Here is a 25,879-nt window from a genome sequence, read left to right as displayed (position 1 = left end):
GAGACTACAACCGAGCGAGGTCGCGCAGTGGTAGCACACTGGACTCGCAGTCGGGAGGACGACGGTTCAATCCCGCGTCTGGCCATCCTGATTTAGGTTTTCCGTGATTTCCCTAAATTGCTCCAGGCAAATGCTGGGATGGTTTATTTGAAAGGGTACGGCCGACTTCCTTCCCCATCCTTCTCTAATCCGATGAGACCGATGACCTCGATGTTTGGTCTCTTCCCCCAAACAATCCAATCCAAGAGACTACAAATTTTGTTTTTACACTAGTGTACAAAATTAAGCACGGAAGTTACTTTCACATGATGAGTTTCTGCCAAATAACATATCTCGATGAAATCTGGACCGTACATAGATAGAGTGTGTGATCACCTTATAACAACAACGACGCTGTACTATTGTACATATAAGTAATTTTTTTTCTTCTGATTTTTCGATAAACTTGTGTAATTGATGTTCTGATTTCATTTCTTTTTGTTTCATGTCATTATGTTAAAAAAACTGTAAATAAGTTTCAATGTGAATATTAATGTTTATGTCAAATGTCAAGCAATATTGTAATAGAATTGAAATGTAACAAATGTTGAAACTGTTGTAAGATGTTTAAAATTGTGACTCTGCGTCTGGTCCATACGTAGGCAATGTGTTAGGATATGTAGAATGCAAAACCTCGGGTGAGTACCCGGCCTGTCAGGGAGCGGTAAAAGGTGGATGGCAGGCGAGCGCGGGAAAATCCACGCGCGCACTGTACGGCACAACGGGCTCAGTAGTAGTTGGAGTTTGGCATTGGTCTGAGCAACACCTTCTGGAGCGAGGAGGCTCTCCTGGAAGACGTAGTTTCACTGAGCCTCGGGTATGCTGTTCCAACGCCCACACAGCATGGAAAAATTCCATAGGCACTAAATAGAAAAGTATTGCGACGCTAAGAAGAATTAAAGTGCCGATACGTCAAGAGCCATAGCTGTGGTTGTATGTGTGCTCTGTTCCTCGCCATCTCGCCGCCCGCCAACCGCCGCATCGATACTAGCAGGTTTAAACTTTTAGTACCGTATTCGTATGGATCAGAGAGTGAACTGTGCAATAATAACCTAAATTTTACCAGAACTTTCCCATCATTTAATTATCCCCTCAACTAACCTAGACAGGGTCCTTTCCAAATGTTGTGCAATCCGAGTTTCCCAAAATCAAAATTAAAATTTGGGTTGATAATAATTATTTGCAGAACTAGCTATGTTAGAATGGTGTTTAAAGAAATGGTTTGTTAATGAACTAGTAAATGAATAACGAAGGTCTAACGAAGTTGAAAGATAACTTTAATATTGATATAGTAATGAAGTTTATTATTTCGACACAGATATAAAGGTATTTAAATGAGCAGTAAATAAGGTGAAAAGAGTAGTAACTTAAAATACTGGAAATCTTGAACGCATAATAAATTCAGTAATCATTTTTTTAATACATCGATCATAACAGTTTCAGGGTCCCCCCCCCCTTTATTCATTTGAATTCTGAAGTGTTCTAAATTGGTTTGACCAGCAAAAGTTAAAGTCAATATAAAAGTCAAAATTTATCAGTATTTTATCTTTATCAAAATTGACATTTTGTGTGTGTCACGAAAGTGCTATTGCTAGGGTAACCTATGCCCGATTTTAATCAGATTAATAGACAGTATAAAGTTTTGTAGTATACATTATAGTGTAGTGTTATGTATTCATGGTTTTTCCATATCAGTACAGAACGTTCAATAGATTTTTTGGTTCTAAAATTCTACTATATTATGCAGTATTACAACTTGTTGTTTTGCATGAATTTATACCAACTTGTACAGGGAAGAATCTCAGTTAATGCCTAATTGGGCTGGCGACCGTATTATTATCAAATTGGTAGCATCTTCAGTGTTGCTTTTGGTCCATCCCGACGTGTAATTGCATTTCGAACTTGCTTGACGGATCATTGTTATTACAGAGTGGGTGTAGGTCTGATTTGCCACCATTCAGGTTCACGCGGTCGAGATTTATACGAAAATCCTTTCTCATAAGGTGAAACCCGCTCACTTACCATAGCACAGGCTTTAACGAGTATTGTGTGCCCCACGCGCACATTACAACCTCTGCTATGTGCTCGCATCACGTGGTCCTTGATGCATTCGGTGTTCCCACCTCTCGTCATATGCGGGTACGTCCAGCACTGTCGAAAATGGTCATTTCGGTGGTCCAGATTTTACGGTGTGTGGAGGCATAATGTTGCGTGGGCGCACTGACCTCCAAATCATTTAACACGGTACTTTCACCGGTCAACGTTATTAGAAGACTGTACTCCTTTCCATGTGCGTCTTTTCAGGGTCCAATTCAGCCTTGACTTCATTTTTATGAAAGACAATGTGCGACAGCCTCGAACAGCGCTGGTAGATTGGCTCTCGAAACAAGAGGATATTTCGCGATCTGACTGGCCTGCCCGCTCCTCCGACTTAAATCGGATTGAACAAGTGTGGGATGCGTTGGGGAGACGTACTGGAGCACGTCCACATGCATCATTGACCATCCAGCAGTTGCCAACCGCACTGGTGGAGGAGTGGGCACCCTACCACATCTCCTTACCAACTTTGACCACAACGTCGGGCCGCATTGCAGAGCATCCATTGCTGTCTGTGGTGTTTACACATCCTACTAAGAACCACGTCCCACCATTTGTAATGTCCAGGGGACCATCTCAAAACTTGGCTGACTTCAGAGCAATTATTGCCTTTGAATGGAAGTTTATTTCCGTTCGTCTCACTGTGTATTTCTTTCGATGCCCTTCTGAATTACACTCCAGCAGTTCTGTCTATGTACGGTCCAAGTTTCATCAATCCACGAGTAAGTTACTTGACAGGGATACTACATGCAAAAATTACGAGGGTGAGTCAAATGAAAACCTTAAATTTGTAATAACAAATCGAAATTTCGCGCCGTTATCCTGTAAGTTGGTAAGCGTGCTACAAACAGCGTGCAGAATGGCCTGTAGGTGGCAGCATAGTGCAGATGCACACATTCCGTCGCAGTATCAGTATAAAGATGGCCTCCTCACTTGCGACTCGCACCAGGGAAGAACAGCGTTCGGTTATTCGGTTTTTGCGTAGTGAAGATATGAAATCTATTGAAATTCATCGACGAATGACGGTTCAGTACGGTGATGCATGTTTGTCACAGCAGCAAGTCTACGAAGTCTGGAGTAGGAAGTTCGCAAATAGTGTGACCTCGTCCAGGTCAGGCACAACGAGTTGTGATTCCACAGAACATTTCGGCAGTTGAAGCCATAGTGAAACCGCCGAGTGACACTGAACGACATTGCAGCATGTTTACAGATTAGCCATGGGTCAGCACACCACATTGTGTATGATGTGCTCCAATTTTCAAAGTGTCTACAAGATGGGTGCCACTGCAGCTGACTCATGAAATGAGAGAACGACGTGCTGATGCTTGTGAAGAACTTCTTCGGCGCTTTGAATGAAAAGGTGATTGCTTTCTTGCAAGAATCGTTACTGGGGACAAAACCTGGGTTCACTTCCACCAATCGGAAACGAAGAGAGCGAGCGAGGAATGGCGCCATTCCTCATCACCAAAACCAAAAAGTTTCAAACAGAACCATCAGCAGGGAAGGTTATGCTGACTCTCTGTTGCGACGAAAAAGGCGTCATTTTGGAGCATTACATGCCTAGAGGGATCACTGTCACCAGTGCATCATACACAGATCTCCTAAAAAATCATCTGCGGCCTGCAAATGACGTGGATTGCTGCCGGCAGGTGTTCTTTCACAACATGACAATGCAAGGCCCCATACTGCCCGTACAACGGTTGCAACGACCACAGACCGGTATTTTAAGTGTCTTCCTCATCCACATACTCACCAGACCTTGCCCCAAGTGATTTCCATATGTTTGGACCACTCAAAGACGCCATGGGAGGAAAGAAGTTCCGTTCTGATGAAAAGGTACGCTACGCGCTGCATGAGTGGTTGTACGGACTACAAAAAGTTTTTTTTCTAAAGGAATTTATGCACTTTGTAAGCGCTGGAGGACTTGCATTGGGCGGGGCGGGGGGGGGGGGGGGGAGATTATGTTGAAAAGTGATAGGGATTTGTACCAATTCTGCATATAAATAACATTTAAAAAATATTTAAGGTTTTCATTTGACTCACCCTCGTACATTTGTCATTTAGTTCTGCACCCCAGAGCAGTTACGTCCGAGTAGGATACATAAATATTGAGGATGGATCGGAAAGAGCCCAGATCATAGGCTTGACCGAAAGACGGCGTTACTGGCAGCCATAGAAAATTGGTTGGGAAGTTATATGCAACCACACGAAATTGCCGTTTAACACATTCGTCCAATAGTTGCTGGAAAATAAGAGAGTCTAAGCCACTTTGAGCAACAAAGGGAGTTTCTAAAGGAATCAGAAAAACGCCCTTCCTCGAGGCGATTTTCCATCCTCACTATTGTGTAACGTCTACATGAATGGCCATCCAGTGGGAGTCAGCACGAGACCTTCTCATCTTCGCAGATGCTGCAGCAGTTGCTGCCTGAGCTACCAATTTTGAGGAAATGTAAATACAGTTGTCAACAGTACTTGAAGATGAGTAAAAGTATCATGATGTGAATCGCCCGAAGCCCAACCCCAGTATAACACAAATCTACACATATCAATTGAGAAACAGAAGCTAATAGAAGATGAAGATAATTTGAGGAGATCAACTGCTGCTTGACTGTGACGCATCAAAGTACGTGAGAGTGAAGCATGATCGCAGCCTCAGCTCCGAAGCACAAGAAAATTATCGTGTAATCCCGAAATAACATCTTCCGCAATGCAGTTAGTATCACCTGAGTTGCGCACCTTGTTGCACTCCGCAAGTTAGCCTCTGTTCCGCAGCGGAGGAATACTCTGTACGTTTGGGAGGAATTTCGCTCATAAAAAAGATTTACACTGTTCTGAATAAGATAGAGCGAATTGTATTGGGTTGGTGCATAAGTTCGTAGCGTTATTCCATTAGTTTAATAAACACAACATATACTCGTACACATAATAGAAACTTTAGTCATCAATAATATATTCTCCTTCACTATTTCAACAGTCTGCCAATGCTGTGGTAACTTTTAGATTCCGTGACTGTGAAATCACGTGATATAGAGGCGAAGAACTCGTCCAGCCATATTCGGAGCGTATTTTCATCCGGAAAGGAGGTTTCCTGAAGTCTGTTTTATAGAGAGCGGAAAAGGGGAAAATTTGAGGGCAGAAGATCAGGTGAATAAGATAGGTGAGGGATGACTTCCCAACCCAACTCCTGTATAATGTTTTCTTGCAAGTATGGCAGAATGCGGGTGTCCGTTATCGTGGAGTTGTTCTTGGATTGCGTCTGCAAGACGTCACAGTTGTTGACAATAAATGTCAGCTATGAGGGTTACAGGCAACGGCCTTGCCGCCGTGGACACACCGGTTCCCGTCAGATCACCGAAGTTAAGCGCCGTCGGGCGTCGCCAGCACTTGGATGGGTGACCGTCCGGGCCGCCAAGCGCTGTTGCCATTTTTCGGGGTGCACTCAGCCTCGTGATGCCAATTGAGGAGCAACTCGACCGAATAGTAGCGGCTCCGGTCAAAGAAAACCATCATAACGACCAAGAGAGCGGCGTGCAGACCACGCGCCCCTCCTATCCGCATCCTCAGCTGAGGACGACACGGCGGTCGGATGGTCCCGATGGGCCATTTGTGGCCTGAAGACGGAGTGCTTTCTTTTTTTCCATGATGGTTACACCTCGGGGAAGCAATTCGTATTACACCACACTATCGTCTTTCCACCACAAGCATAACATTTTTTTTGTGCATGTACATAGGTCTTTGTACAGCGAGTTGCTACTTTGTTTAGGCTCAACCATTCCTGTCTTTTCCTTACATTAGCATAAAGACACCATTTCTCGTCACCAGTAACTATACAGGATAGGGATGGTCGTTGTTTTTCACGAGCCAATTGATGACGATCAAGCAGAGATGTACCCGTTGATTTTGTTATTTTGGCTCAGAGCTTGCGATACCCATACACCCCAATTTTGAATCTTCAGCATTGTAAGCAAATGTCGCACGATGGTGCAATGGTCACAGTTCATCACATTTGCCAGTTCTCGAGTACACTGACGTGGATCATTGTGGATTAATGCGTTTAAACGATCTTCATCAAGCCCAGAAGGTCTTCCTTAACTTGTAGGGTCACTAATGTCAAAACGATCCTCCTCAAAACGAGAAAACCATTTTCTTGGCGTGCTCTGTCCAAAGACATTATCCTCGTACACTGTGCAATTGTTCCTGGCTGCTTCCGCTCCTGTTACCCCTCCACTGAACTCAAACAGAAGAATATGTCGGAAATGCTCCGATTTCTCCACTTGGAACTCCATTTTCTAGCATCCACAGCTCCACTTACAATCTCCAAGTGACAGCATGTGAACTCAAATAGTAACAGTGCACTACGAATAAGAAATGACAGTAAATAAATAAACCCATAGCAACTGGAATAACAACATGGAAAACAACAGCGCTACGAATTCATGCACTAACACACTAAAAGGCCGTCTGCGGCAACTGCAGCCAAAATTGTATATACCTCAATGAGAATAATACCCCCAGAAGAACAATGTGAGAGATTGATATGAAAAAGAAGAAAAACTTACTCTAAGCATCCACCTAGGTTCTGAAAAAGAAATGCTGCAGATTGCGGAGGCTAGTCCTTTACATCACAGATTTCGTTGCATAGAGCTGTGGTGAAATATAACTACTGCATGTTGGTCTGAAGATATCAATGGGAACTTCGTGCTGGCCACGATATACCCTATGGGACGTGGATGACACTGAACGTACGGAGAGTTTGAGTGACATGTTCCAAGGAAAACCTGGAGCAGCGGACAAACATCACTGGAGAGTCACCCGTCAGTTGTCGGGGGCCTCAAAGCGCACCCCACCTTGTCTACCGCAGGCTGCACAAACCTTATACAATCAACCATCTGCTGAAAGAGGATGAAAGGGCTATCCATGCACCAAAATTCAGTGCTGTACTGTCAGTTTGAAATCTGATTTTTCTCATCTTTTATTTCTGCTGTTTGTGTATTCCGTTTCGTTAGTTCATATTTTTTTCATCTACAATGACTTGTGTTTGTACCTGCGATCTCCTTCGCTTGTACTACTGATCCGTGGTGCCAATGCACTTGGCGTTCCATGGACGTTATCGGAGACACGCGGTGACGTTACAGTAAATAAAAACCGTACCCGTTTTTTGGACTGTCGTATACACTTTGGAAACCCGAATAGCTTCACGAGAAAGTATTCTGATTGTTAGTATAGTAGACGTCAATCTGATGGACTTCAAAATGGTTCAAATGGCTCTAAGCAGTATGGGACTTAACATCTGAGGTCATCAGTCCCCTAGACTTAGAACTACTTAAATCTCTCTAACCTAAGGACATCACACACATCCATGCCCGAGGCAGGATTCGAACCTGCGACCGTAGCAGTCGCGTGGTTCCGGACTGAAGCGCCTAGAACCGCTCGGCAACCGCGGTCGGCTGATGGGCTTCAAGTGCACTGGTAAACACATGAGCAGACTTAAGCAACCTCGCTCCTAGATACAGTAGCATTGTGGTCAACGGGTATAGTCGTTTGCTCATCATTCATTTTAGTACGCCCCCGCTGGCTTAATGGTCAGTGTGACGGATTGTCAGTCCTCAGGGCCCGGGTTCGATTCCCGGCTGGGTCGGGGAATTTTCTCGGTCCAGGGCTGGGTGTTGTGTTGTCCTCATCATCATCCTATCATCCTCATCGATTGCAGGTCGCCGGCCGGAGTGGCCGAGCGGCTCTAGGCGCTACAGTCTGGAATCGCACGACCGCTACGGTCGCAGGTTCGAATCCTGCCTCGGACATGGTTGTGTGTGATGTCCTTAGGTTAGTTAGGTTTAAGTAGTTCTGAGTTCTAGGGAACTGATGACCTCAGAAGTTAAGTCCCATAGTGCTCAGAGCCATTTTTGATTGCCGGTCGTCGACGTGGCGTCAAATTGAAAGACCGGCACCCGGCGAACGGTCTGCCGACGGGGGGGCCTGGCCAAACGATTCAATTTAAAAAAAGTTAATTTTACATCACCTACTGGATATAAGTTCCTCTAGACTCTTCCACGCATAAGGATGAGCTCTAAGCAACCATTTACCTCCTAAATGTTTTCCAAGGTATCTGCCCATCTTCTGTTAGGTCTTTTACCTTTGATGCCTTGTGGTCATGGTCCCTTCTGCTCCTCGACCAAATAGTCTGCAAACCACGCTCATTGTAAACGTCCCTTTTGAGGCATACGGGAAGCTCACATTTCAAAATCGTATTTAGTTTACGAAAAACAATACTAACTAGTTTTATTCTCGTGTTTATTTCTTTAGCTGTCCTAAATCGTTTTCTTAGCTGTTCTGCGCACACAAAATCAACCACTGGTGCTACGTCTTCATTGCAAACTTGGCTGCTTTATTTTCGATGTACTAGTTATGGCGCTGATCTGGCACACGTCTTTGGCCGAAGGGTGGGGTCGGCAGCGTTTTGAGCAGCAGCTACTGCCATTCCGGGGTGACGTCGGACGGCGGGAGAAGGAAGTACTCTGGACACAACGAGAAAACATCATCCGGAAGTCAGAGCCGTGGCCACAGGGAGTGGTCGGGCAGCCAACAATCAACGCCTGGAGTGCCTGTGCTGGGAGGCGGTAACCGGGGTTCATGAAGCGGGCTGTGCCTGGAGATGTGGGCAGCAGAGGGGCCATATGGAGACGTCAAGGAAAGCCTCCACTGGTGGCCGTGCTACGACGGGCTGACGAGTCGAGGAATGGAGCTGGGTCTGACTGAGTTGGGGCATTGACCCGACTCGTCTGAAACAACGTAGCAAGCCGAAGGCATCGCAGTGGCCGAGTGGCAGTGGTGATAGAGAAAGTACATACAATCACCGGTGGGCAGCCAACGCATACGCAGCCTACCGCACAGATGGTGTGCCGAGGAGCCGACACTGGGACTCTACATTCTACATTCTACATTTATACTCCGCAAGCCACCCAACGGTGTGTGGCGGAGGGCACTTTGCGTGCCACTGTCATTATCTCCCTTTCCTGTTCCAGTCGCGTATGGTGCGCGGGAAGAACGACTGTCTGAAAGCCTCTGTGCGCGCTCTAATCTCTCTAATTTTACATTCGTGATCTCCTCGGGAGGTATAAGTAGGGGGAAGCAATATATTCGATACCTCATCCAGAAACGCACCCTCTCGAAACCTGGCGAGCAAGCTACACCGCGATGCAGAGCGCCCTCTTGCAGAGTCTGCCACTTGAGTTTGTTAAACATCTCCGTAACGCTATCACGGTTACCAAATAACCCTGTGACGAAACGCGCCGCTCTTCTTTGGATCTTCTCTATCTCCTCCGTCAACCCGATCTGGTACGGATCCCACACTGATGAGCAATACTCAAGTATAGGTCGAACGAGTGTTTTGTAAGCCACCTCCTTTGTTGATGGACTACATTTTCTAAGGACTCTCCCAATGAATGTCAACTTGGTACCCGCCTTACCAACAATTAATTTTATATGATCATTCCACTTCAAATCGTTCCGCACGGATACTCCCAGATATTTTACAGAAGTAACTGCTACCAGTGTTTGTTCCGCTATCCTATAATCATACAATAAAGCATCCTTCTTTCTATGTATTCGCAATACATTACATTTGTCTATATTAAGGGTCAGTTGCCACTCCCTGCACCAAGTGCCTATCCGCTGCAGATCTTCCTGCATTTCGCTACAATTTTCTAATGCTGCAACTTCTCTGTATACTACAGAATCATCCGCGAAAAGCCGCATGGAACTTCCGACACTATCTACTAGGTCATTTATACACTCCTGGAAATTGAAATAAGAACACCGTGAATTCATTGTCCCAGGAAGGGGAAACTTTATTGACACATTCCTGGGGTCAGATACATCACATGATCACACTGACAGAACCACAGGCACATAGACACAGGCAACAGAGCATGCACAATGTCGGCACTAGTACAGTGTATATCCACCTTTCGCAGCAATGCAGGCTGCTATTCTCCCATGGAGACGATCGTAGAGATGCTGGATGTAGTCCTGTGGAACGGCTTGCCATGCCATTTCCACCTGGCGCCTCAGTTGGACCAGCGTTCGTGCTGGACGTGCAGACCGCGTGAGACGACGCTTCATCCAGTCCCAAACATGCTCAATGGGGGACAGATCCGGAGATCTTGCTGGCCAGGGTAGTTGACTTACACCTTCTAGAGCACGTTGGGTGGCACGGGATACATGCGGACGTGCATTGTCCTGTTGGAACAGCAAGTTCCCTTGCCGGTCTAGGAATGGTAGAACGATGGGTTCGATGACGGTTTGGATGTACCGTGCACTATTCAGTGTCCCCTCGACGATCACCAGTGGTGTACGGACAGTGTAGGAGATCGCTCCCCACACCATGATGCCGGGTGTTGGCCCTGTGTGCCTCGGTCGTATGCAGTCCTGATTGTGGCGCTCACCTGCACGGCGCCAAACACGCATACGACCATCATTGGCACCAAGGCAGAAGCGACTCTCATCGCTGAAGACGACACGTCTCCATTCGTCCCTCCATTCACGCCTGTCGCGACACCACTGGAGGCGGGCTGCACGATGTTGGGGCGTGAGCGGAAGACGGCCTAACGGTGTGCGGGACCGTAGCCCAGCTTCATGGAGACGGTTGCGAATGGTCCTCGCCGATACCCCAGGAGCAACAGTGTCCCTAATTTGCTGGGAAGTGGCGGTGCGGTCCCCTACGGCACTGCGTAGGATCCTACGGTCTTGCGTGCATCCGTGCGTCGCTGCGGTCCGGTCCCAGGTCGACGGGCACGTGCACCTTCCGCCGACCACTGGCGACAACATCGATGTACTGTGGAGACCTCACGCCCCTCGTGTTGAGCAATTCGGCGGTACGTCCACCCGGCCTCCCGCATGCCCACTATACGCCCTCGCTCAAAGTCCGTCAACTGCACATACGGTTCACGTCCACGCAGTCGCGGCATGCTACCAGTGTTAAAGACTGCGATGGAGCTCCGTATGCCACGGCAAACTGGCTGACACTGACGGCGGCGGTGCACAAATGCTGCGCAGCTAGCGCCATTCGACGGCCAACACCGCGGTTCCTGGTGTGTCCGCTGTGCCGTGCGTGTGATCATTGCTTGTACAGCCCTCTCGCAGTGTCCGGAGCAAGTATGGTGGGTCTGACACACCGGTGTCAATGTGTTCTTTTTTCCATTTCCAGGAGTGTATATATTGTGAAAAGCAATGGTCCCATAACACTCCCCTGTGGCACGCCAGAGGTTACTTTAACGTCTGTAGACGTCTCTCCGTTGAGAACAACATGCTGTGTTCTGTTTGCTAAAAACCCTTCAATCCAGCCACACAGCTGGTCTGATATTCCGTAGGTTCTTACTTTGTTTATCAGGCGACAGTGCGGAACTGTATCGAACGCCTTCCGGAAGTCAAGAAAAATAGCATCTACCTGGGAGCCTGTACCTAATATTTTCTGGGTCTCATGAACAAATAAAGCGAGTTGGGTTTCACACGATCGCTGTTTCCGGAATCCATGTTGATTCCTACATAGTAGATTCTGAGTTTCCAAAAACGACATGATACTCGAGCAAAAGACATGTTCTAAAATTCTACAACAGATCGACGTCAGAGATATAGGTCTATAGTTTTGCGCATCTGCTCGACGACCCTTCTTGAAGACTGGGACTACCTGTGCTCTTTTCCAATCATTTGGAACCTTCCGTTCCTCTAGAGACTTGCGGTACACGGCTGTTAGAAGGGGGGCAAGTTCTTTCGCGTACTCTGTGTAGAATCGAATTGGTATCCCGTCAGGTCCAGTGGACTTTCCTCTGTTGAGTGATTCCAGTTGCTTTTCTATTCCTTGGACACTTATTTCGATGTCAGCCATTTTTTCGTTGGTGCGAGGATTTAGAGAAGGAACTGCAGTGCGGTCTTCCTCTGTGAAACAGCTTTGGAAAAAGGTGTTTAGTATTTCAGCTTTACACTTGTCATCCTCTGTTTCAATGCCATCATCATCCCGGAGTGTCTGGACATGATGTTTCGAGCCACTTACTGATTTAACGTAAGACCAGAACTTCCTAGGATTTTCTGTCAAGTCGGTACCTAGTATTTTACTTTCGAATTCACTGAACGCTTCACGCATAGCCCTCCTTACGCTAACTTTGACATCGTTTAGCTTCTGTTTGTCTGAGAGGTTTTGGCTGCGTTTAAACTTGGAGTGAAGCTCTCTTTGCTTTCGCAGTAGTTTCCTAACTTTGTTGTTGTACCACGGTGGGTTTTTCCCGTCCCTCACAGTTTTACTCGGCACGTACCTGTCTAAAACGCATTTTACGATTGCCTTGAACTTTTTCCATAAACACTCAACATTGTCAGTGTCGGAACAGAAATTTTCGTTTTGATCTGTTAGGTAGTCTGAAATCTGCCTTCTATTACTCTTGCTAAACAGATAAACCTTTCTCCCTTTTTTTATATTCCTATTAACTTCCATATTCAGGGATGCTGCAACGGCCTTATGATCACTGATTCCCTGTTCTGCACTTACAGAGTCGAAAAGTTCGGGTCTGTTTGTTATCAGTAGGTCCAAGATGTTATCTCCACGAGTCGGTTCTCTGTTTAATTGCTCGAGGTAATTTTCGAATAGTGCACTCAGTATAATGTCACTCGATGCTCTGTCCCTACCACCCGTCCTAAACATCTGAGTGTTCCAGTCTATATCTGGTAAATTGAAATCTCCACCTAAGACCATAACATGCTGAGAAAATTTATGTGAAATGTATTCCAAATTTTCTCTCAGATGTTCTGCCACTAATGCTGCTGAGTCGGGGGGTCGGTAAAAGGAGCCAATTATTAACCTAGCTCGGTTGTTGAGTGTAACCTCCACCCATAATAATTCACAGGAACTATCCACTTCTACTTCACTACAGGATAAACTACTACTAACAGCGACGAACACTCCACCACCGGTTGCATGCAATCTATCCTTTCTAAACACCGTCTGTGCCTTTGTAAAAATTTCGGCAGAATTTATCTCTGGCTTCAGCCAGCTTTCTGTACCTATAACGATTTCAGCTTCGGTGCTTTCTATCAGCGCTTGATGTTCCGGTACTTTACCAACGCAGCTTCGACAGTTTACAATTACAATACCGATTGCTGCTTGGTCCCCGCATGTCCTGACTTTGCCCCGCACCCGTTGAGGCTGTTGCCCTTTCTGCACTTGCCCGAGGCCATCTAACCTAAAAAACCGCCCAGCCCACGCCACACAACCCCTGCTACCCGTGTAGCCGCTTGTTGCGTGTAGTGGACTCCTGACCTATCCAGCGGAACCCGAAACCCCACCACCCTATGGCGCAAGTCGAGGAGTCTGCAGCCCACATGGTCGCAGAACCGTCTCAGCCTCTGATTCAGACCCTCCACTCGGCTCTGTACCAAAGGTCCGCAGTCAGTCCTGTCGACGATGCTGCAGATGGTGAGCTCTGCTTTCATCCCGCTAGCGAGACTGGCAGTCTTCACCAAATCAGATAGCCGCCGGAAGCCAGAGAGGATTTCCTCCGATCCATAGCGACACACATCATTGGTGCCGACATGAGCGACCACCTGCAGATGGGTGCACCCTGTACCCTTCACGGCATCCGGAAGGACCCTTTCCACATCTGGAATGACTCCCCCCGGTATGCACACGGAGTGCACTTTGGTTTTCTTCCCCTCCCTTGCTGCCATATCCCTAAGGGGCCCCATTACGCGCCTGACGTTGGAGCTCCCAACTACCAGTAAGCCCACCCTCTGCGACTGCCCGGATCTTGCAGACTGAGGGGCAACCTCTGGAACAGGACAAGCAGCCATGTCAGGCCGAAGATCAGTATCAGCCTGAGACAGAGCCTGAAACCGGTTCGTCAGACAAACTGGAGAGGCCTTCCGTTCAGCCCTCCGGAATGTCTTTCGCCCCCTGCCACACCTTGAGACGACCTCCCACTCTACCACAGGTGAGGGATCAGCCTCAATGCGGGCAGTATCCCGGGCAACCACAGTCGTAGTCCGATCGGGGGATGCGTGGGACGAGCTGGCCGTCCCCGACAAACCCCCATCCGGACCCCCACAGTGATGCCCATTGGCAACAGCCTCAAGCTGTGTGACCGAAGCCAACACTGCCTGAAGCTGGGAGCGAAGGGATGCCAACTCAGCCTGCATCCGAACACAGCAGTTGCAGTCCCTATCCAAGCTAAAAACTGTTGTGCAAAGAACGTCTGAACTAATCTACAGAGAGCGCAAACAAAACGACACAAAATTTAAACGGTTATTAAAATACAAGATTGCCTAGTAAATGCAGTAATGCTGCCACTTGTGCACTGCTGACACACTGCTCGGCGGCGGAAGGAGACTACGCGATTTAACACTATTCGAGTACAAAAACGCGATGCTACAACTCTCAAATACTATAATACGCCAGAAATTTATGAATTAAACAATACAAGTACCAAAAACACGCAAAGAAATTAAGAATTAAACTATGTAACAAATGAGTGAGCTAGGAGTATACGACTTGCTGCTGCAGCTGCTTACCCAACGGCGGCAGGGAGCACACTAACTGTGACCAACCGACACTGGCCGTTCAAAACTAAAACAGATGACAGACGACTACGCGAATTTACACTATTCAGGTACTAAAACGCGATGCTACAACTCTCAAATACTATAATACGCCCGAAATTTATGAATTAAACAATGCAAGTACCAAAAACACGCAAAGAAATTAAGAATTAAACTATGTAACAAATGAGTGAGCTAGGAGTATACGACTTGCTGCTGCAGCTGCTTATCCAACGGCGGCAGGGAGCACACTCCCCTAATCATTGACGTGGGACTCGGCCGCAGAGTGTGGATTCAACGGGCCAGGGGGGCGGTTGGTGTCCTTCCCGGGTGAGAGGACGGCGATTCCAGAAGATAAGCAGACAGGGGCTTTTCGTATTGCAAGAGGAACATTGACAGTGTGCTTTGGTGACCGACAGTCGAATATTGGTCGGTTGAGTTCATTCACGCGGTGTTTATGTACAGTGAAGGGTACAAGCAGTGTACACTGAGTGTAACGATTTCCCAGTCACGTTCCACATGACAGGGCCGTGTGCTCAGTGTGGTGTTTTGAGCTTACTGTGCTTGCTTGCGCACTAGGTGTACGGTTGTTTCCTCGAAAAGAGAGTTTTGTTTACCCGTCTGTCATTATGCTGTGAGTGTAACCAGAATTCTATATGCTGTTGTACAGAGAATTGTAATTGTGAACTTTGCCTAGATAATATTCAGTTGTGTTGCTAATAGTGGCAGCGGTGAAGATCGTGGTTGGTAGATCTAGTTCAAGCCTTAACATATGTCTTTCTTTCTTTTGCTGGTGCCTTGTCCCGCGGTTGCGGCAGGGTTAGGAACGGATTTGGCAAGGTTAGCTTTGAAGGGGTGGGCGGATGCCCTTCCTGCCGCCACCCCGTACCTCCCAGGACAGAATTAGTGTAACCCACCTGTCTGCGTCTAGTGTAATCCATGGGATAGTGCGAACATGTTCAGATGCCTGCGAGTCGTGTACCTGAGGCGGAACGTGGGGACCAGCCCGGTATTCACCTAGTGAGACGCGGAAAACCGCCTAAAAACCACATCCAGGCTGGCCGACACACCAGCCGACATCGGTAATCCGCCGGGCGGATTCGATCTGGAGCCAGCGCGCCTACCCGAGTACAGGAAGCAGCGCACTACCGCTCTCGGCTAACCTGGCGGGTTTTCAAGTCTTAATGTATGTAATCCCAATTAAATCTGAGGGCTGTTTTTCTGATCTACTGTTTTTTGAAGTGGTTCTATATGGAAGTTGTTTTCATTTCGTAATTATTTCATTTTTTCTTTTTTTTTGCCTAAAGGGCGAATATTGAGAACTGTCTGAGTTCTTGTTGTTGCCACACAATTTAATATTATTGGGGCGGTGTTAATTTGAAACTGTTTCATCACTGTGCTAAAGAAATTCTTATTCGTTTATAGTATTAATCTGTCGCCCATGCTTCAGGAACTACGACTGGGCCACATACTAAAATTCAGTTTGTCAACTTGCTGTTTTGTTAATTGCCGAGGAAGGTATTTTAGGTTTAATAAATATTGTTTGCCAAAGTAAATCCACATCTGCACAACCCCCAGTCCGAACCCAACCCCACTAAAGCCCTCACCATAATTATTTTTATCTTTTTCCTGTTTGAAGTCTACTGTCAAACCTGATTTGTTAGAAATTTATTCCAGAAATTATCTGCGCTACAGGCAAATCACTCAATACCATCAGGAACCGTAAGATGGTATATGGTACACCAGATGCATTCCTTTTTCGTTTTATTTCTTGTAATAATGCTGAGAATAGTCCTCGTGATATGAGGTCTCCTTTGCTGAATCATTTTCAGTTTTGAATTTTTTACTATCCTGATGGATTCAAATAGAAAATGCAGCTCAAATGTGGATATAATTTAGTATGTTATCGTAGGCCTCATCAGTTCAGTATTTCTCAAATGCTGTTAGTACAGATTTTGGTGTATCCAAGTCAAAAGCTTTCTTAGAAACTATGACAAAGTGGTCATGCATACTCGTTGCTTCGTTATGTAATTTTATCCACGACTTACAAATGGTCCATTGTAAAGTCTTCTTTACCTTTGCCTGTTTAAAATCTAATGTTTGCTATATGGTGCGTAGCTGTATAATCCTCACCGTGTTATTGCACAATCTTGTAAATCGATATCTTGGCCACGAAATACCTGCGACACTGCAGTGTCCCCGCCGGCGGCGCCCTTGCCGTACATGGGGTTGTCGAAGGCCTTCTCTGGGGGCGGCGGTGCCACCACAGACACGTGGCTATCCTCCTGGTCCGTGTTCTCGAAGCGAGCGAACACGAATGGCCGCCCGTCACCTTGCAGAGACCTGCAACAGCGTGAGTCCTCCTCAAACAGCTCGTCGCAGACGTACTGAGGGATAGGCGCTCATAAAGGCCTCATCCCTAGCTGATGAGGTACCAAAATGAACTTTTGTTTGGGCAAGAAAGTGTACCCACGAAGAAAGCAGTAAGAAGCGTAGTCACTCAAATGAGGTATCATTATGAAAATAGTGAAAGGCATGTATGTGAACCATTGCCCTCCGGTCTACCACGTTCAGAGAACACGCCATGTTCACAATAATAAGTTTGGCATTAAATATTCGGAATACCTGTATATTATAAAACAGGTATGTACTTACACACTGGGTTTGATGGTGACAGCACTTGTGTGCACAATATAAGGTGAAATAACGCGTCTACTTCATTCACACAATGTGTTCCATAAATTCCATCACAAAGGACAACTTTAAGTTCAAATATTTTATATTCGATACCTTAATATGTACACACATCGGTGTGGTTGTTTTTCCTCTCTATTGGACAGTCTTATCACAAGCACGGCACATACTTTTGCTACCTGATATTTTTTGCATGGTTGTAACTGCACCACTACATGGACTAACCTCTCAGTGTAGGCTACCCGTTTTGCTTCCATACGTCCACACTTCAGAATCTGACATGCTGCCCCATGGAAAATAAATATTAATGGTTTGCACTTGCCATATGTACTTGGAAGTACTAGCCAATCTAAAAACATGCTACTCCTAATAAAAGCTGCACTTACTCGTCCGCAAACGAGGTTCAACACTGGCCATTAAAATTGCTACACCACGGAGATGACGTGCTACAGACGCGAAATTTAACCGACAGGAAGAAGATGCTGTGATATGCAAATGATTAGCTTTTCAGAGCATTCACAAAAGGTTGGCGCCGGTGGCGACACCTACAACGTGCTGACATGAGGAAACTTTCCAACCGATTTCTCATAAACAAACAGCAGTTGACCGGCGTTGCCTGGTGAAACGTTGTTGTGATGCCTCGTGTAAGGAGGAGACATGCGTACCATCACGTTTCCGACATTGATAAAGGTCGATTGTAGCCTATCGCGATTGCGGTTTATCGTATCGCGACATTGCTGCTCGCGTTGGTCGAGATCCAATGACTGTTAGCCGAATATTGAATCGGTGGGTTCAGGAGGGTAATACGGAACGCCGTGCTGGATCCCAACGGCCTCGTATTACTAGCAGCCGAGATGACAGGCATCTTATCCGCATGGCTGTAACGGATCGTGCAGCCACGTCTCGATCCTTGAGTCAACAGATGGGGACGTTTGCAAGACAACAACCGTCTGCACGAACAGTTCGACGACGTTTGCAGCAGCATGAACTATGAGCTCGGAGACCATGTCTGCGGTTACGTTTGACGCTGCATCACAGACAGGAGCACCTGCGATGGTGTACACAACGACGAACCTGGATGCACGAGTGGCAAAGTGTCATTTTTTCGGATGAATCCAAGTTCTGTTTACAGCATTATGATGGTCGCCTCCGTGTTTGGCGACATCGCGGTGAACGCGCATTGGAAGCTTATATTCGTCATCGCCATACTGGCGTATCACCCGGCGTGACGGTATGGGGTGCCTTTGATCACACATCTCGGTCACCTCTTGTTCGCACTGACGGCAATTTGAACAGTGGGCGTTACATTTCAGATCTGTTACGACCCGTGGCTCTACCCTTAATTCGATGCCTGCGAAACCATACATTTCAGCAGGATAATACACAACCGCATGTTGCAGGTCCTGTACGGGACTTTCTGGATACAGAAAATGTTCGACTTCTACCCTGGCCGGCACATTCTCCAGATATCTCACCAACTGATAACGTCTGGTCAATGGTGGCCGAGCAAGTGGCTCGTCACAATACGCCAGTCACTACTCTTGATGAACTATCGTATCGTGTTGAAGCTGCATGAGTAGCTGTACCTGTACACGCCATCCAAGCTCTGTTTGACTCAATGCCCAGGCGTATCAAGGCCGTTATTACGGCCAGAGGTGGTTGTTCTGGGTACTGATTTCTCAGGATCTTTGCACCCAAATGGCGTGGAAATGTAATCACATGTCAGTTCTAGTATAATATATTTGTGCAATGAATACCCGTTTATCATCTGCATTTCTTCTTGGTGTAGCTGTTTAAATGGCCAGTACTGTAAATACTAATGTAATTTTGTTCATTATACTGTTCTCAGTCACCCATAAAAATGTCTGCGCTTATAACCATTACACCAAGTATAAATAAATAATTATAAGAATTATATCTACTTTTTTAAGCACCCAGAACACATGGCCAGATGTCAATCTCACTTTGTATACATGCACTCAGTCGGCTAGTATGTAAATGATTACTTTCCGTGACCAGCATGTGGAACATCTTGGTGATGATTCCGCAACTGGGTTAATAATTTTGAAGAAAATGTCAGCAGCTTTTGCACTTTTATTTTAATTTTAAACCACGACGAGTTTCGGTGCCTGAGGTAATTATTAGTGGTATCTACGTAGTATCAAACAACAAAGTACATTAGAATCAGTCAAATGGCGAAGAATGTAGCGGCCGGCCGTGGTGGCCGAGCGATTCTAGGCGCTACAGTCTGGAACCGCGCGACCGCTACGGTCGCAGGTTCGAATCCTGCCTCGGGCATGGATGTGTGTGATGTCCTTAGGTTAGTTAGGTTTAAGTAGTTCTAAGTTTTAGAGGACTGATGTCCTCAGAAGTTAAGTCCCATAGTGCTCAGAGCCATTTTTTTGAAGAATGTAGCAATAAGCATCAACAACAAATAAAATACATAAATTTTCAAAAGAACTCGTCCATACACATCATAAAAAAAATTAAAAACTAACGTAGTGTGAACTCGTCTACTATTAAAATGAATATATGTCATGTAAACTAAATAATGTCAAAAACTACTTGTAGCAAACACCATAAAAACACGATAGTTATAGAGGAAATCAACATATGTCAGGCGTCCTCAGAGGACTGAGGAAGACGGCTGAGGCGTGCAAGGAGATCGCACGTAAATAGGGGAGACGAAAGTTACTAGCAGGGCCAGAAGGGCACAGGTAGGCAAGCAGGCAGAAGCAAGTAATGAGATAAAAACTGACATAATGCCTTAAAAGTTAAACAAAATACAAAACGAACTGAAATTTAAAATACTGGCGAGGATCAAGGATGCATAATGAAAAGACGTGTAAAAATATTATTACGAAAAGAGAAAGCACAACAGATGATGCTCAGAGACGCTATGATGAACGAAACCTCCATTTGGAAACTAACGATAGTAAACAAATGGAAACAGCAGAGGATATCTCTGTATACAGACATAATGTTGATACAACATGTGGCCATAAGGAACTGTGCGTGCATGGTCTGTTGTGTACAAGAAATGGGCCTACTGTGCAAACAGTCTGAAAGGTATTCAGAAAACAATGTTTTAGGCTTTTTTGTTCATTAAGAATATCGTTCTTATTGCGGTACACGTGATTGTAGATTTCAATTTCCTCAAAAATGTACATATCTGTAGCTTTTCCCATTTTATGGGAAATCGTGAGGTTATTGGCAATATTAGTGACATTGTCTCGTTTTGAAATTAAGTGTGAAACGAAGGTAGATTTGCCTTCCGCATTTTTCCTCCCTACTTCTGTATCCTTTTTGAATCTAGTTCTAAAGTTTCTGCCTGTTTGGCCAATATAAAAGGCGTTACGGATCAGTGCCGCAGGTTTCATAAATGTCTTCAGTTGCAAATTTGTTGTTTTCAGTATTAACGTTGGGTACGACCTGAACTAGTGTGTTACCGGTTTCGAAGACTATTCTAACATTAACACTGCGAAACAATGCACTGAGTTTATAAGAAACTTTCCCGTAAAAGGGAAACGAGATGAATTTTACCTTGCGTACTCCATCGTCACTAACTATGTTGCCTCGATTTTGAAGAACCTCAAGTTTAGAATTACATAATTACATATCTTATCAAAACTGCTACGGAAAAATTATAGTAGTTCTGGGAGGCAATTTGACGCAATATATTCAGTTCTTTATAGTTTCTGAATTATTAAGGTCTAATTTAAGTCAGCTGCTTATCATTTCTTGGAAAAATGCTTTGTTTTGCTATTGTGGATGGCAAGAGTTCTGAGAAATAATGACATCAGTTGTTGTATGTTTGCGATAAATTCAAAACGAATGATTTATTTTGACTTTAGCAGTGTATAAATAAAGAAAATGAATGGGCATATTTTGCTGATGTTCTACGGTGAAGTGAATGTCAGGATAAAGTTCGTTCATCATAAGAGCTAACAGATCAGTTTCGTCATTAGATCCTAGCTGCAACAATACAATATTATCTACATATCTTTAGTAATTGTTAAATCATTTTCTGCCTTTCTTGTAAATGATAAGAGTTACAGTACTCTATAACAGATGGAATGATCACTGGAGTCCATTAGTGTTGGTCGTGCTTAGTGTTGTTACCGAGGTTGGTAGGGTACGTCAGGGCCTTGAAGAGCGTCAGATGTGGCGTGATCTCAGAGGAAGACACATTGGAGCCACGTACTCATGTATGTGTTGTCAGCACCTGACAAAGTTTGAAAAGTGACCTCATTGTGGGTCTCCATTTGGCCCGCTAGTCGAACGTTGTCACTGTCACTGCAGCTCCAGCTAGGGTGGTGGCCCGACGGGCCACTGGCCATGCCCAGCTCTCCCCATCGCCTTCGCCATCACCGCCATCGCCGTCGCCGTCGCCGTCACCTTCACCGTCGCCGTCTCCGGCGCAGACTACTGCGTCCACGCTGGGACCTGCCACTTCCTGCCACCTCCCTGTAGCTCCCGTCCCTCATGTCACCACTCACCCTTCCGCCGCCCTTAAACGCCCTAGTGGCACCACCACCTCCTCCGCTCCCAAAAAGGCCCTGCCCCATCCTCCTTCCTCCCCCCCAGGATGCCATGGATGTCTCCCCGCCTGGCCCTGCTCCCTCCGCCCCCTCCTCCTCCTCCCCTCCCTCTTCCTACAAATACCTCCTCTCTCATCCCGATCCTTCCCTCCTCGAGGCCTGGAACCTCTCACTCCTTCTCCACCAACATTTTCCTGGAGCCCCCATCTCCCTCCTCACTCCCAGAAGAGACTCAGTTCTCATCTCCTCTCCCACATCCCCATTACCCGTTTTGGCCCTAACGCCTCCCTCACCTCTGCTCCTTCCCCGTCTCCTACCCACCAACCCCAACCCCCGCATCGCCCGCTGACCCTCACCACTGTGATCACTCGGCTTAGTCTGACGATCAGGGAGGAGGAGGTGTTGGCAGAGCTCAAGGCGCATCCCTCGCTGGAGATGCGGGTGGTCCGCTGCATCTTTAACTCCGCCGGCCCCACCCGCCTTATGCGGGTTTTCTCAGAGGACGCCTCCTCCATTGACCGCCTTCTGAAGGAGGGTGCCCTCCTCTTCCACCAGAGATACAAGGTCGACCCCTTCCGTTCCCCTCCTCAATCCCTCCGCTGCCAGAGGTGTCTGCGCTACAATGCAAACACAACAGCTGAGTGCCACGAGGCCCCCACCTGCCCACATTGTAAGCAAGCGCATTTCCTCTGGCAGTGCCCTAACCTTCAGTCCCCTCCCTCCTGTAATACCTGCAATCTCCCGCATCCCACCTACTCCCAAAAATGTAAGGCCTGACCCCCTCCGACCACTCCTGAACTCACTGTCCCTGTCCGCCATCTGGACGCCCCCACCCCTCATGGCAATTCCCTTCGTCCCCCTCCCACCGCTGAGGACATCTTCAGGTTCCTCACCATTGTACTGCAAAATGTCCACCCTTTCCAGCACCCTCATACCCTCCAACAGATATCCCTCGCCACCTGTTCCGTCTTTCACCTAAAAATGTATGCCACCTACTCCCACAACCCCACTCATTTCACCTTCTCCTGTCTCGACACCCTCATCTAAATCCCTGTCATGGCACGACAGCACCGTATCCTGTTCAACAACATCCGTTCCCTTCCCACCAACAAGAACCTCTTCATGCACACCCTTGCCACCCACCGCGTGGATGCCTTCCTCCTCAATGAAACCTTTCTTCAGCCCCACCACACCCTCCACACTTCGCCCTGCCTCCTTCACCACTTCGATAATCCCTTCCCGATAGTGCGTGGTGGAGTTGCCATTGGTCTCCACTACCAAACCCAGTTCGGCTCCAACCTCTCCTCCCCGACCCCACCGAACACCTGATACTTAGTCTCTTCTTTCCTGGCCTTACCATTACCTGTGCCACCATCTATGTCCACCCTAACACCCCTATTTCTTTTGACTTCCTCTCCCACATTGACCCTTCGTGAAGCTCCTGCTTCTTTACTCTCCACCCTGGCCAGGCTCTACAATGTAGTCCTGTCCACCAGCTACTACCCCGACCTGTGGAAAACCTCCCGTATACTGATGTTCCTTAAACCCGGTAAACCGCTATCCGCTGTCTCCTCCTACCATCCCATCAGCCTTACCTTGGTCTTCAGCAAGGCCCTGGAATCCATCCTCACTCGACACATCCACCAGCATCTCCGCCAGCACCGCCTCCTTCCCGTTACCTGGTGTGGCTTTCGGCCGTCCTTCTCTTCCGATGACCTTCTCCTTCACATCACTCATCTCCTCTCTCAACAGCTTAATTCCCGTCGTTCCGCTATCTTCCTCTTCCTTGACCTCAAACGAGCCTATGACCAAGTGTGGCATTCCGGTCTCCTCTTCAAGCTCTAAACCTTCGCCCTTCCTATTAACTACGTCCGTCTGATCGGCTGCTTTCCTTCCCACTGTCCTTCCTACGTCACCATCCACAACATGGATTCCTACACCTTTTCCCCCTCCACCAGTGTGCCCCAGGGTTCCGTCCTCTCCCCTCTTCTATACTTCTTGTATATGGCGGACATGCCGCCGCCTTCACCCATAAGATGCCGATGACACTGCCTTCCTTGCCCTTGCCCCCACCCTGCAGCGCTCCCAACACCTTCTCCAATCCCATCTTGACCGGTTCACCGCTTGGTGCAACCAGTGGTTGCTTAAGGTCAATCCTGCCAAATCCCAGGCGATCATAGTAGGCAAATCCACTCCTTCCTTCCGCCTCCTCGATTTCTACATCACCATCTATGGCCGTCCTATCGCCCTCACCCCCATCCTTAAGTACTTTGGTGTCACCCTTGACTGTCACCTCTCCTGGACCCCCCACCTCCGGATGATCCAAGCCAAGGCACGCTCCCGCCTCAGTCTCCTCAAACTCCTCTGCAGCCGAACTTGGGGTCTGGACCCCTCTACCATCCTCCATACCTATAAATCCCTCATTCGCCCTATCCTTTCCTACGCCCACACTGCCTGGATCTCCCCTCCCTCTACCTTTTACAAATCCCTTCAAATCCTGGAACGCCATGCTCTTCACCTCACCTATCGCATCCGTCTCCCCTCCCCCACGCGGATCCTGTACGACCTAATTCCCTTCCCCCACCTCCTCCTTTTCCTCGAACGGATACGAATCCTCTACACCTCCCGCAAACTCGATCCTCCTCACCCGCTGGTCTCTCCCATCCTCTCCCGCCCCCGTCCGCTGCCACGCCTGTACTTCCATGTCCCACCTGCTCTCCATCTCTCCACTCTCCACACTCTCTCCCAAAGTGGCTTCCGCCAGCTCCCCCTCCCTGATGATGCTCTCCTCCCCTTCATCTACCCCTCCTACCAACTTTGATCCTCCCTCCCTCTTCCTGTGTTTGTTTTCCTTTGGGCACCCTCTCTCCCTTCTCTCCCCTTTCCCTCCCTCCTCTCTTTCTCCACACGCCTCCCCTGGGCTTCCCCTCCAGCCCTTCCTCCATTCCTACTACCGTCTCCTCCGCCATTGGCATCCTTGCCCACCCCTCTCCCTCCCACTCCCCCTTCTTCCCCTCTTGGCAGGTCCCCGGACTCGTACACACTATGTGGACATTTGCGCGCCGGAGATCATCGCCATCAGTTTCGTGTGTGTGTGCCGTCATTTTGTGTTTTTTAGTGTCCGCCGTCACGCTCATACATTCACCTGTGCCGTCGAATTCGTCAGTGTTATGTGCGCCGTGTCAACATGTTTTCAGTATCGTTATCTTCGAGTGTGAACGGCTCCGTGTTTTTTGTATTTCTGTGTCCACTATTTTTTGCCCGTCACTATGTTTATTCTGGATCTTCTTTCTGTGTTATATCATTGTCAACTCTAAGGCTGAAGAGCGGCGTAGCATGCCGCTGCCAGCCTACCTGATTGTACAGGTATAAAAATAACAATAAAGGAAAAAAAAGCTCAGCCAGCCAGTCTAATCACGCGTACGTCGTTTGACACCTCGCCTCACGTTAGACAGTTTACTTCCTTGTTCTGTGTTCGAGTGGACGTGTTTGTTTCCTTGTGACTACGTTGTTCGATCTTGTTGTATTCGTTCTGTCCTTCGTTGGCCGTGTCCGTCCTCTCCCGTTGTGTTGTTGTTCGCGGGTCCCGCCGCGCTTTCCGTCATTGCTACCCCACGACCGTCCCGGTCGCAGTTACAACACGATGTGGGGACACTTGAGTTTAGGTCATTGCTGGTGGTGACTGAGGGAATGATGACGCCACAACCGTACGTCACGGATATCCTGAGTCCTCTCATGTTACCTATAGTGCGCCAGTGCCATGATTCGGTTTTTCCACTGGACAATGCTAGGCCACACAAGGAACGTACCTCTATGAATTGTCTGTTGGTTGTTAAGGTACTCCAGCGGACAGCGAGATCGCTAGTTCTGTCCCCGACAGAACGTAGGTGGGACCAGTTAGGACTCCGTCGCAGTGCCAATATCCAAGA

At 47.3% G+C, this 25,879-nt stretch overlaps 1 protein-coding gene and 1 pseudogene across 1 annotated transcript in view; one reads left to right on the top strand and one right to left on the bottom strand.

Moving 5' to 3' along the window:
• The window catches only part of LOC126188410 (protein amnionless), a 150,280-nt gene that overhangs the window by 13,042 nt on the left and 111,359 nt on the right, over positions 1-25,879 (bottom strand). Inside the window, exon 7 of the mRNA XM_049930013.1 lies at positions 16,896-17,058. Within this exon, the coding sequence (XP_049785970.1) occupies positions 16,896-17,058 (163 nt within the window). The remainder of the gene's footprint in view (positions 1-16,895; positions 17,059-25,879) is intronic.
• Positions 5,443-5,560, top strand: LOC126189272 (5S ribosomal RNA; annotated as a pseudogene).

The sequence above is a fragment of the Schistocerca cancellata genome, chromosome 5 (genome assembly GCF_023864275.1).
Source record: "Schistocerca cancellata isolate TAMUIC-IGC-003103 chromosome 5, iqSchCanc2.1, whole genome shotgun sequence".
Taxonomy (NCBI): domain Eukaryota; kingdom Metazoa; phylum Arthropoda; class Insecta; order Orthoptera; family Acrididae; genus Schistocerca; species Schistocerca cancellata.
The sequence above is the reverse complement of the archived record's forward strand: the minus strand, read 5'-3'. Positions and strand labels throughout refer to the sequence as shown.